This window comes from Ipomoea nil, unplaced genomic scaffold (assembly GCF_001879475.1).
Source record: "Ipomoea nil cultivar Tokyo-kokei standard unplaced genomic scaffold, Asagao_1.1 scaffold2422, whole genome shotgun sequence".
Lineage (NCBI taxonomy): Eukaryota > Viridiplantae > Streptophyta > Magnoliopsida > Solanales > Convolvulaceae > Ipomoea > Ipomoea nil.
Window position 1 is genome coordinate 1702434 of NW_017618850.1, and position 13042 is coordinate 1715475.

General features: G+C 33.7%; 2 protein-coding genes across 2 annotated transcripts; one reads left to right on the top strand and one right to left on the bottom strand.

Annotated features, from left to right (window-relative positions):
- Positions 1-3875: 3875 nt before the first annotated feature.
- Positions 3876-4704, top strand: LOC109152500 (transcription factor TCP20-like). The gene has a single exon (XM_019300196.1). It carries the CDS (start codon positions 3876-3878, stop codon positions 4581-4583), a length of 708 nt encoding a protein of 235 aa, XP_019155741.1. The 3' UTR covers positions 4584-4704.
- Positions 4705-6433: 1729 nt separating this feature from the next.
- On the bottom strand, positions 6434-8484 carry LOC109152492 (zinc finger BED domain-containing protein RICESLEEPER 2-like). The gene is made up of 5 exons (XM_019300191.1): positions 8323-8484; positions 7257-8109; positions 7069-7205; positions 6512-6966; positions 6434-6446 (listed from the first exon to the last, which is right to left on the bottom strand). The coding sequence occupies exons 1-5, from the start codon at positions 8482-8484 to the stop codon at positions 6434-6436; spliced, it is 1620 nt and encodes a 539-aa protein (XP_019155736.1).
- Between the last annotated feature and the right edge of the window lie 4558 nt (positions 8485-13042).

The following is a 13042-nucleotide window of genomic DNA, read 5'->3' on the forward strand; positions in this document are numbered from 1 at the left end:
AGAAGCATTCGATCTCATCTCCTTCTCCTCCCGGCATCAACTTGTTCCGTCTATTCGTTACTCACATCAGCATCGCCAACACCGAGCGGGTTCTATCGGCCGAATCAGTGCTGATAATTCATTGGGTAAAGCATCGTGCTGATAACGTGTTAAGAGAATATTCAGAATAGACAATAGAAAGATGAGGGAGAAAAGGAGGATAGGTCCATTCATCTGTATTTTTCATATTAAAACAAACATATATATAATATACATTTGTAACGGAAGGTAATAATGGTAGACATAAATGTGACCGTTACATCAGTTACATAATCAACTCATAATGTCCACACTTAATTATATTTATAACACGTTTGAACACTTATCATTGAGTTAGCACTTTTGAGAACAAAATCGAAATAAAAAGTTGTTGAGGCCTTGTTTACTTATTTGTAATATTTTATAATTCCAAATCAGAATCAAATTCCTCTTCTTTCACGTTTGGTGAAACACTTTTCAAATCCTACGTTTGTGTGTGTAAAAATTTAACGTTTTTAAATAATAAACCTAACTGGAATATAGAAGAATCTTTTATGCAAATGAGTAACCCATCAACAATAGTACACTACACAATTATTATATTATATTGGATGCTACTTTTATTTTGGAGTGTTTGCTAAATGGTGAATTTGTTAAAAATTAATTGATTTGGAAAATAGCTTATAGTACGGAGTACCATTTTAGATTTACAAGTTGTACTTATTTAGTTCAAAAGGTTATTTTACTTATTAATTATATTTATATAATTATTAAAAAATACAATTTATTTATATCTGTATTTGAATATATTACCATTAATTTATATCTATATAATAATTTAAAAAGTATAAAATTTAAATCCTATTACTCTGTATTTTCATTTTATTCACATTGTAAGCACACAAGTTTCTCTTTCAGTTGTCAGCAAGTTCCACAATAACAATAATAAATTTTAAATTAAATCAATAGAAAATTTTTATATGAGGTATAAACTTATATAATAATGTACCTGTGAACAAAGAAAATTGAATAAAATATATTAATATTCAAAATTCTGGTTACATTGAGTATCAAGCAGTGTAGGTACAAGTCTCTGGATGGTCCCTCTGGTTCTTTAATTGGATGCCTTGAACACTCCACTACTGAAGGGCCTCCGGAATTCAAGTGGCTTGATCTCCAAAAAGAACTTATATGTTTGTTCTTCATTGAAGGGCCTCCGAGTTCAAATGGCTTGATCTTCATAGAGGTTTGGATCAACATGCATGATCTTCATGGAGAGGGGTATCTACTTTCAGGATCACATTTTTATTGTGATCTCTGAATAATATTTTCAGATAGTTTACATGATTATTTCCCAGGATGCACTATTGGAAATTATAGAATTTCCGACCATCTGAAAGTGATCTTGAAGCAAATTGATACCAAAATGTGGTCGAAAATAGCAACAAAGGTTTTTCCGGATACCAAAAGTGGTCAGAACAAGGCTTTCGACTTGATTTAAGATCACTTTCAGGTGGTCGGAAATTCAATAATTTCCAATAGTGATGTGTGATTACATAGAAATGAAAGACCCTATTTATAGTTGTAGGATAGAGAGTTTTGATAAGTTCAAACTCTTTTGATATTATTTAATTAACAAATTAGATAATATGAATATTATTCAAAATTTTTCAAATATACTAATATTAAAAACTAATCAATATTTATCAAAATTTAAATATCAACCATACCAAACAAATTATTATAAACTATTAATGCTATTAAATGATAAAACCACCAACACACATGTACTAGTTGTCAAATATCTCTTAATTTTCATCAAATGTTAAACAAAATAATAATAATAACGAAATACAAAACCAAGCGGAATGATGAAATCGACAGATAAAAGATGTTGTGAAAATAATGAATGTACTAAAATTAAAATGTATTCTGTACTACAACACAAAATTTGGTGAAGGGTCAAACCGGTACGTCACAATATAAAATAGCACACCAACCACAGTATAGAATATCATTTCTCTTTGGGTTTTAAATGTTTCTTGAAACCATGTCTCTTGTGAATTACAAACAGCTATCCGAAAAAAAAATAAATAAATAAACAAATCGCATTAAGTTAAACCCCATCGTCACTCAATAAACTTTTTAATGTAATAAAATTATCAGTCAAATTTCACGGTAATATTTTGTCCCATGCACAATATTGGAAAAAATAACATAAAATAACATTGTAAGTGATTATTTTGTGGTACAAAAATATGTGAAGTCCATACCCGATTTGAATCGGGTCAGAGTGGATTCGACTTCTCCGTAGTAAAATGAAGAAATCGATATATTATAAGCTCACAACGGATAATGGATGAATGATTGTCAAAATAGATCAATTTGAGTTGGAAAATGAAAATGGAAAGACTTTGGTTTGGAAAAGCATTTGTCCTGCATTAGTTTGGAAAGTGGATTTGCTACTTCATTATGAGAGGCTAGATCATGATTATGCTATTAGTTTTATTTCAAAATGTTAACTTTTTTTAAAAATAAAATGTTAAATTTTAATATGTAAGCAAACTAATTTAAATTTTATGAAGATGTCCTTTTTAGTCCTTTTACATTTATCAACTTATCAAAAAGCTAATTTTACCAAACACTTTCAATCATAACAGCTAGTTTAACAGCTCTTCAGTTTTAACTCCGAGCTTATAGTTTTTCAGCTTTCAGCTCCAGAGCTTATAGCTTTTCAGCTTTCAGCTCCTTTTCAACTTTCAGCTCCTAACTTATACCTTTTCAGCTAGGTTTGCCAAACAGAGCCGATTATATATAAAAATATGTTTAGAAAAGTTGAGTTGTATTGATTTTTTGTCCACGAAGTGTCCTGAGCAAGCCCTAATCGTAGGAGACACCTTTTAAGCCCGTACAATACTCAAACTAATTCTCGTTCACACCAGGCCGGCTCAATTAAGGGGCAAAGTGCTGACCATACGAGAGGAGGTTCAACTCGGCAAATTATATTGTGCACCGCGGTGCATAATCGATTATGCACCGAGCTTTAAAACGACGTCGTTTTGTTTAATGAAAGAAACGACACCCTTTTCGCGCCGTTTCGCTCCGTTTCTCAAAAAGCAACTCTGTTATTCAGTTTCATTTTGTATACACTGCACTGTCAGTTCAACACAACTACAGTTTCATTTCGATATAACTACAGTTTCATTCGATATTTATACACTCAAATATGTGAAAATGTTTTTTAATTTTATTTTATATACACTATAGTTACATTAAAACACAACTACATGATCATTTCAATATAACTACAGCTTCATTGCACAATATACCCTCAAATACGTGAAATGTTATTCAGTTTCATTTTTTTTACATACACTGCAGTTTCATTTTAACACAACTACAATATGATTTTGATATAACTACAGTTTCACTGGGTAATATACACTGAAATATGTGAAATTGTTATTCAATTTCATTTTGTATACATTGCAGTTTCGTTTCAACACAACTACGGTTTCATTTCATTTCAATTGCAGTTTCACTTAATAATATAAATATAATACGTGAGGCAGTGTCAGTTTAGATACACTGTAGTTTCAGTTGGTAATTAATACACAAAAAATACACACTCCGTTAACTGTAACTTCTCGTCATTTCTTTACTCGGCGCCGTTTTTTATCACGGTGCACGATATAACGATCCATTCAACTCTCGACCTCTCTTTAGTGATGAGAGTGTACATCCACTCACACCAACCAAGCTAGTTGTTGTGTTGTATAGTTTAGAGAAGGTCTCTTATGCGCAGAGGGCCCGTGTACCTATTATACCCCTAACACACAATATAAAGGAATCCATAAATGGGAGAAAACAAGGCAGCAGAGATGAAGCTTAAAAGTCCAGCAGAGAGTAAAGAACAGGAAGAAAGGAAGCAAGAAGCTCCAAAGAGAAGTAGTAATAAAGACAGGCATAAAAAGGTGGATGGTAGAGGAAGAAGAATAAGGATGCCGGCCATGTGCGCAGCAAGGATATTTCAGCTGACCAGAGAGTTGGGGCACAAGACTGATGGGGAGACAATCCAGTGGCTTTTACAGCAGGCAGAACCGGCGATCATGGCGGCCACAGGGACGGGGACTATCCCGGCCTCGGCTCTGGCTGTGGCAGCTGCAGGGGGCTCTGTTTCGGAACAGGGGAACTCTGTTTCTGTCTTGAATTTGAATTCGAGGTTGGATGAGTTTGGAGGAATAATTACAAGTGATTGGAGACCCCAGATGCCACCTGACGATGGAGCATGGTCTTTTGTGCAGAACTCGAGCTGCGAGTTGGGGAACCAAATCTTGAATTCTAACCCGAGGTTGGGGTTTCATGGGTTTGAATTCCCAAATCCAGAAAGCTTTAGTCAGGAGGATCTGCCAGGTTTGGAGCTTGGTCTCTCCCAGGAGGGGAGATATGGGACCATCAATTTTCAATCATTGCCACAGTTTTATCAGCGGATGGGGCAGACTGAAAACCCAATGAACCATAACCAAGACTCCCAAGTGGATGATGATGGCCAAGACAGGAGATGATGATGGTCTTATTTGATGAAAAAATGGTCGGCATTCTAAGGAGAATCCAGACATGGTGGTCTGCAAACTAAATCTGCAATGCTTTATTTGGAGCAAAAACCGTGAATCTTTGACACAAGATAAGCCTGTTCTGGTATTCATTCAATCGCGATGGATTATAGAATCTGAATTTTTGCCTACATATATAGAGGTAGATTAGTTATAGAGTGACAACTGTTCTCCATGAAATTGTTAGAATTTGTGTTGAATTGCAATCTAGCTAAAATGTAGGCATGTGCACGGTTCAGGTCCGGTTCAGTTTACAGATTAGTCCACCCGATCGGATTTCGGTTTTCTTAATCCAAGTCCTATCCGACTATTTTTGGACTATATTCCTTTCGGGTTTTTGTGATTCAGATATCGGACGGTTCGGATATCGGTTCGGGTAATTTCGGATTTAATATTCAACAAACATAAGTAAAATACTAGCTAAAATTCCATATCAAACTTAAGTCTGACTCTAAAGATAGAACTATTCAACTATACAAAGTTACTTAGTTAAAGTTATAAATGACAAAAGTGCAAAATGATTTATACAATCATTGAATCATACATTCTGACATTGGAATGCAATTATGCAAACTAAAACTAATGAGCAACATACCAACCCAAAACCATTTCAGACAATGGTGGAAGCATCATCATAGCCAAATCAGTAAAGAGGAATAACATATTGAAAACTTGAGAATAAGGGACTAAGGTAGAGTGACTGTTATTACCAGATGAGATGACATTCATATAGGCAGTAGGCTGATACAGTTATATTCACTTATACCTGATGGGATCATACTTATCATAGGCAACAACAAATCCAACAATTGAATTGTTAGTTAGTTATCAAGCCATTAATCCATAACCTTGCTCTTTAATCCAATTTTTCTCATTGAAAATAAAATCATAATTTAGTGAATAAAGTGTAAATAAAACATTACAAGAATGGTAGGAAGGGGAAAACCAGCAGCCCCAGATCCTGTGGTTCCAATTCGACTTACTCCACTAGCCAAGTCTGCAAAGTGCAAATAAAAACAAATAAGAGGAAATTTCAATTTTGGTCATATGACTATAAAGGTCTTGTTAATTTCAGCCCCTGACTTTCAAAAGTGTCAATTTGTACCTTAACTATGTAATTTTTGTCAGTTTTGGTCACTCCGGCCAAATTGCAGGCCAAATTTCGTCGGAAAATTTTAATAGTTAAAACAATGAGGGTATTTTGGTCATTTCAAGCCTCTTTTCTTCTTCTCCGGCGAGTCCATCCCTTTCTCTCCCATTTTAGGCGTTCTATATCCCTGTAAACCCTATCTTTAATATCATCAAGCTTCCTTTCCGCATCATCTTAGTTCATTGCATTCGCTAGAAACGGGAGAGGAAGGGATGGACTTGCCTGGGAAGAAGAAAAGAGACATGAAATGACCAGAATACCCTCATTATTTTAACAATTAAAATTTTCTGGCGAAATTTGGCTGGCAATTTGACCGGAGTGACCAAAATTGACAAAAATTACATAGTTAAGGTACTAAATTGACACTTTTAAAAGTCTTGGACTGAAATTAACAAGACCCCTATAGTCATATGACCAAAATTGAAATTTCCTCAAACAAATAAATTAGAATTTGAATGCAAAGTTAAAAAGGTAAAAACAGAATGAAAAATTAAAATAAATTACCTTGTTCAAGCTTTTCAAAATCATCAATATTTTCCTCAACCTTAACTGGTTGATTTGGTAACCTCATCCAGTCTTGTGCTCATACTAGGGCCTCCACAATTTTAGGAGTTAAAGAACTCCTAAATGCATCTAATACCCTCCACTAGTACTAAATGTACTTTCTGAGGCAACAGTGAAAATAGGAACTGCTAGGATATCCCTTGCCATTTTGGAGAGAGTAGGAAACCTCTCACTATTTAGCTTCCACCACCTAAGGATATCAAAGTCAGGAGTGTCCTCAACAATTTTTTCACTTAAATAGACTTGAAGCTCTGTTTCTTTATAGCTTCCACTAGCCTCCATTTTTTGCCTTTTTAGTTTGTTCTTTAACATATTTTGAGGTCTACCAATTGTGGTATGAGATTGAACATGAGGCACATCTGGTTGGCTACTAGAAGATGATTGTTGCACATTGACAGAGTAGGTTGCTGCATAGTCACCAAACAATTCTACCATGGCAGCTTGGACATTCTCTAAACACTTCTTCCCATTATCTTTACCATACAGTTCCTCAAACTGGTATGACATATATTCCAACTTATCTCTTGGGTCCAAGATATTGGCAAAGAAGATCAAGGAATTCATTTTTTCAGGATCTCCCCAATACTTTTCAAATTTAGTTTTCATTTGGGATCCCATAACCTAAGAAAACAATGAGTTAAATACAAATAGCCAAACACAAATTCATAAATAATCAGATTAACCACTGAAAATGATAAAATCAAAAATAAGATTTTTCATTACTTTTGTAGCACTACCAGCAACAATCATGCTATTCAACATGCAACTCAAATCAGATATCTCACTGAAGAAACTGTTAGAGGTGACATATAGAGAACCAGAGATTCTAACTGTCATCTCATAAAACCCTTTCAACAGAACTACCAAGCATTCAACAGATGTCTAGTCAAGAAAAAAAGGGACAGAATCACCCAGATCAGCAGCAAATGAGGGCTCATTCAATGAATATGCATCAAACACAGCCTTGTATTGTATGGAAGTGCTAAGCATCATGTAGGTGTTGTTCCATTTTGTTGGAACATCTAGTTGTAAAGAACTTTTGGCTTCCACCCCAAACAGTTCTGCAAGATCTCTGAATTTTTTTAGTCTTGCAGGTGAGTTCCTCATCCATCTAACAGAATCCCTCACCTTCTTAACAGAATTATCTACAAATTTTAACCCATCCTGGACCACCAAGTTTAAAATGTGGGTTATGCATCTCATGTGGATGTACTTACTCCTAACAGTGGTTGCACCCCATGACAACAATTTGGACTTAAAAAAACCCATAGCAGTATCATTGGAAGAAACATTATCTACAGTGACAGAAAAAACATCCATAATCCCCCAGTCAATCAAACAACTCTCTAATGCCTTAGCTATATACTCACCCTTGTGAGAAGAAATATGGACAAAGGATATGATTTTCTTATTCAACTTCCACTGATCATCTATGAAATGGGCTGTAATGCACATATAATTGATCCTCTGCATAGAGGTCCAGGTATCAGTAGTCAAACTAACCCTTTGAGTGTTAAGTCTAAACAGCTTCTTAAGGTTTAATCTTTCATCAAGGTAAATTTGGTAAATGTCCCTTGAAATTGTCCACCTAGAAGGTATACAAAATCTAGGGCAAGCAACCAAAATAAACCTTTTAAACCCTTGCCCCTCCACAAACCTAAATGGAAGCTCATCAATAATTATCATCTCACATAATGCCCCCCTAATGGCTTCCTGATTGAAAATCCAAGTCCCTAACTCCCCAACAACCCCTTCAGAACCCCCCTGAGTATCAAATGTTGTCACAGCAATGAAAGTAAGCAGTGACTGCCTAGTCTCCTTAGAATGTGGATTTTTTAGACAGGCAACCATATGATTTCTTAAAGAGGTAGTGCCATGCTTTTTACTCTCACATTGATAGACTTTAGCACAGTATATACATTTCCCCTTTATTACTTTGTTTTCAGAATCAAAGATCTTTTCAAAATGTTCTCAAACCTTAGATCTAGACTCAACATTCTTCCTCTTCTTTGCAGGAACAGCAGGATTAACCTCAGGCTGTTGAGGAGCATTTGTCTCTGTGCCTTGGGTTACTCCTCCAAGCCCCTCCTCAGTTGAGGGTGGAAGTGCAGATTGAGTCATTTGAGTGGCACTTTCCATCTACAAAGATGGGCACTAGATTTCACTTTTTGGGTTGTGTGAGTGTGACAGAACACTAGAACAGCCACATAATAAACAATTAAACATACAAAGAATCTAGAATTAGACACAGTAGTTTGTGTCATCATTTTTCCAGATTTAACAATTAGCAATTAAGGGTCATACATCCATAAACTGATAAACATAATAACATATACAATTATACAAACAAATCCAAATTCAGGAACTCACTCCAGATCATCATTATCTGGATTTGAGTTAATTGTTAAGGGCTTCCACCAATAAATGGAAATTCCAACATTGGAGATTTCACATTTAAGCCTTTAACTCGGATTGGGAGATTACGAATTTACAAGGCAGAAAATCCAGAATTCACAAAATCAACACTCAGAAATCAGTTTCTAAAAGGCTTCCACCAATAAATGAAATAATGGCATAATATATGAATATATCACCAAATATTCATCACACTCTCACAGAGTTACAGACGACTAGAAGAGACAGAACACAATACATCTCAGTATCTCACATAAATCAAGATATATAAAACTAGGATTTTCGATTTCACAATGCTTTCTCAAAATATTCACTACAGATCATCATAATAATATAATATAACACAAAGTCACAAACATTTCTTAATATAAACTAGGATTTACGAATTACTTGATTTCTCCCAAATAATCCCTGGAGAACAAGGGCTTCTAATCACCAGTTCACCACGGCTTCCACCACTCAGACTCTTAGAGACAGAGAGTAAGAGATTAGAGATTAGAGATTGCAACGCTGAGAAGCCTGAGATTAGAGATTAAGAGATTAGAGATTAGAGATCACAGATTAGAGAGTAAGAGATTAGATACTAGAGACTAGAGAGTAAGAGATTAGAGCTTACAGATTTACAGAATCGGAGATGAGACTTGAGAGAACTGAGACTCTGAGAGAGTGAGAGATGAGATCTCAAACCCTAGGTTAGCTGCGCAGATGGGAGAATGAAGACCAAGTCTACATCCACATGCATATATATCTTGATGGAACGACGTCGTTTAGTACATAGCTTTGTGAACCCTAGGATAGTTCGGATATTCGGACGGGTCAGTTGTCAAATTAGCATACCCCACCCGAACCCTCTTAACCGACGATGTTTTGAAAAGCGGATCGGGTATAGAGAGTCAGGTTCGGGTATTACCGGGTTGGTCTCTCACGGTCGTCGGGTGGGTCGGTTTTGTCGGGTGGGTCGGGTTGTACACAGGCCTACTAAAAGGATAATAATGATAAGGCCTGGAGCATCATATGCTCCACGGTTGTATTTCATCACCCTAGAAATGGCCTCACTACTTCTCCTGCCTTTTCTTGCACTAAGGGTACATTTGAAAATCTGAAAAATATTTGTCGAGAACACATTTAGAAAAAATATATATTTAATTTTTTAATTTTTGTTTGAAGATCAGAAACTATCTTTTTCTATTTGGTGGTAGTGATAATAATAATTCGGAAACAAGTTTAAAAAGATATGAGAGATTAGATAAATACAGTAAATAAAAAATTTAGAAAATTTCTTTCAATTAAAAATTTAAGAAGACATTTTCCGTCAAAACGTGTCTTTTTTTCGTTCATTATAATGAATAATATTTTGATTTTATTTTCCTTGAATACTCAAATATGGAAAAATTCAGAAAATAACATTAGAAAGTCAATTTTTAGGTTTCCAAAGAGAATGACAAACAAATATCACAAAAATTGTCACACTTCATTAGGAATGACAATTCTACCTGCATCCAATGGGTTCCTAGCATCTCTGCCCCTAAGGGTTTTAAAATATCCGCATAACATGGGTAATGAGTGCGGGTATGTGAGGAATTTTGTAAACCCGTGCGGGTATGAGGGCGGGTGCGGGGCGGGATTATATATATTGTTATTAGTATTCATTTATTATATAAGTTTATGTATATTTTATAATTAAAAATGTATAATGAATTAAATTTCTTAGTTTTTTTGTTAATGAAAATTGAATAAGAACAACACCAATAACACAATGAGTAAACACTTAATACAATTTATATTACTAACACAAATTTCGTTTCAATTAAGGATTAACTTCATTAGCTCTTATTAAATTTTAGAGTTATGTTCAAACTTATAAAAAAAATTGTCATAATTAGAATTGTAGTATAAATTTTTTATTAGATTTAAATGTAATATTAATAATTAGAGTTACGGGTTCGGTATCACTCGCACCCACAACTTCTATTATCAAAAATGACAATTTCTAAGTGCCTTTCTTGCTCTGTCACTGGAATACGCATTTTCTTAGTTATCTTTAACTTCAAACTTAGAATGGAGCAAGAAAGAAAGAAAAATATGCCCTAGAAAACTCCACAGCTAGACAAGGTCTAGCTCAATAAATTCAAAAGAGAATTTCAACTATTTGGCTCCCATTAGTATTAGGGGACTGCATTTTCCATGCTCACAACTGCAGGCGCAGGTAAGATACTGCATGAATTTTTATATTGATAAAACAAATGATAAGTGAAAAATATTTTATTTTGATTCAACTAAGGAAAAGTAAAAGGTCTAAAAGTTATAGTTGAAGTTGAAGTTTTCATCTTTAAATGTAAAACCATATGCTTTTAACTCCAATTCCCTGTAACAGATGGTTTCAATACTATGTTTAGGGCTCTAGGAACATTAAACTTTACCAGAATACTACTTGGATAAATTGAGATATTCTCAAATTTATATATTCAAGACAAATTGTGGCATAAACTTATTGTTCTAGCTAGAATATTGTCTTTAGTTCAATTCCCATCCCCTTCAAATGCAACCTAAAATTAAAATTTTAAAACCATATAAATACTTAAAGTGGGACGGATGAAATATTTATCTATTTTTTAAAAGCATAATAAGTGTGAATGAAGGTTATAGCTTTCATTTATGTCCGTTTTTTCCGTTAAGTTTTTTTTTTTAATACATTATGCTATAAAAGTTGTACTATACAATATTTTGGACAAACATACCCTTACCGTTATAATCTCCGTTATCTTTTCCATTATTATTACTATGCATATACATTCACCATATATTTTCTTATCTTCTTCTTCAATAATAATAATAATAATAATAATAATAATAATAATAATAATAATAATAATAATAATAATAATAATAATAATAATAATAATAATAATAATATAACCATTATATATTGGATTTATATGTTAGTTATTTTCTAAAATATAAATATCAAATTTATAAAAATATTTTATATTATTATTATTATTATTATTATTATTATTATTATTATTTACATTAATTTAAATATTTAAAATATAAATAAATTTAAAATTTTAATATAATGTACTAATTTTGGGCATCTATTTTTTGCGCATCGCGCATAAAAAATACTAGTTATCTATACTATATATAAAAACAAAATCATCCATTTTAACTTCCTGCTCAAAAGACTCCTTTGTGTAATATTGTAAAAATATGGTAATACAATTCATATTCATACTACAATTGTACATTAAAATATGGTAATACAATTCCTAATACAATATATTTTTTCCTACTTTCCTATTCCTAATACAATTCTAGATTAAAATTACTAATCATAATAATAATAGTCATCATAATCTATATGCATACTGTTAATAAAAGTAAAATCCTCATCTTCAACTTTCCGCTCAAACTAATATGAATATTAATTAATTGGTAAAAAAATTAATAAAGTTTAATTGGTAACAAAATTTTATATGAAAATTAATTAATATCTAACGAATTGTTATCACAAATTAAAGTCAATATATACTTTAAAGAGTAAATACCCAAAATGGTCCCTCGACTATAGCTAAATTCACAAATTGGTCCTCGACTTTCAATTTCAACCAATTAAGTCCTTAACTTTGAAATTTTGACACGATTTGGTCCTCCATCTATTTGACCGTTTGTTGACCGCGATCTTTGAGGATATATATGTAGTTTCACGTGCAAAGCTCAAGAGAACGCTCTTGGAGGTGACATCGTTGTCTCGGAGGGGGAGGTGCTTCTCCGCTTGCTGCTTGGGGATCCCGAGCCGGTTCAGCTTGTCTACATCGCTTGGAGTCACGGCTTTCGTGAAGAGCCACTCCAGGGACTTCGACGATCTATCTATCAAAAGCTATAATCTCTCCGGCATGGGGTGCAGCGCCGGCAGTGGATTCAAATGTAACAGTGCGGTCTAGAAATGCAACCGGAACCTTAAAAAACCGACGATGGACCATGAAATTACATATATATCCTAAAAAAGCGCAGTCAACAAACGGTCAAATAGAAAAAGGACCAAATTGTGTTAAAATTGCAAAGTTAAGTACTTAATTGGTTGAAATTGAAAGTCGAGGACCAATTTGTGAATTTAGCTATAGTCAAGGGACCATTTTGAGTATTTACTCTACTTTAAAATGGAAAATAGTTACCAAATTTTAAGAATAATTAAACCATTTTAATTGTAAGAATAATGGAAACAACGAATCATTATTGTGTGGACCATGGTCCACACAAGTTGTGTGAATCATATTTTGTC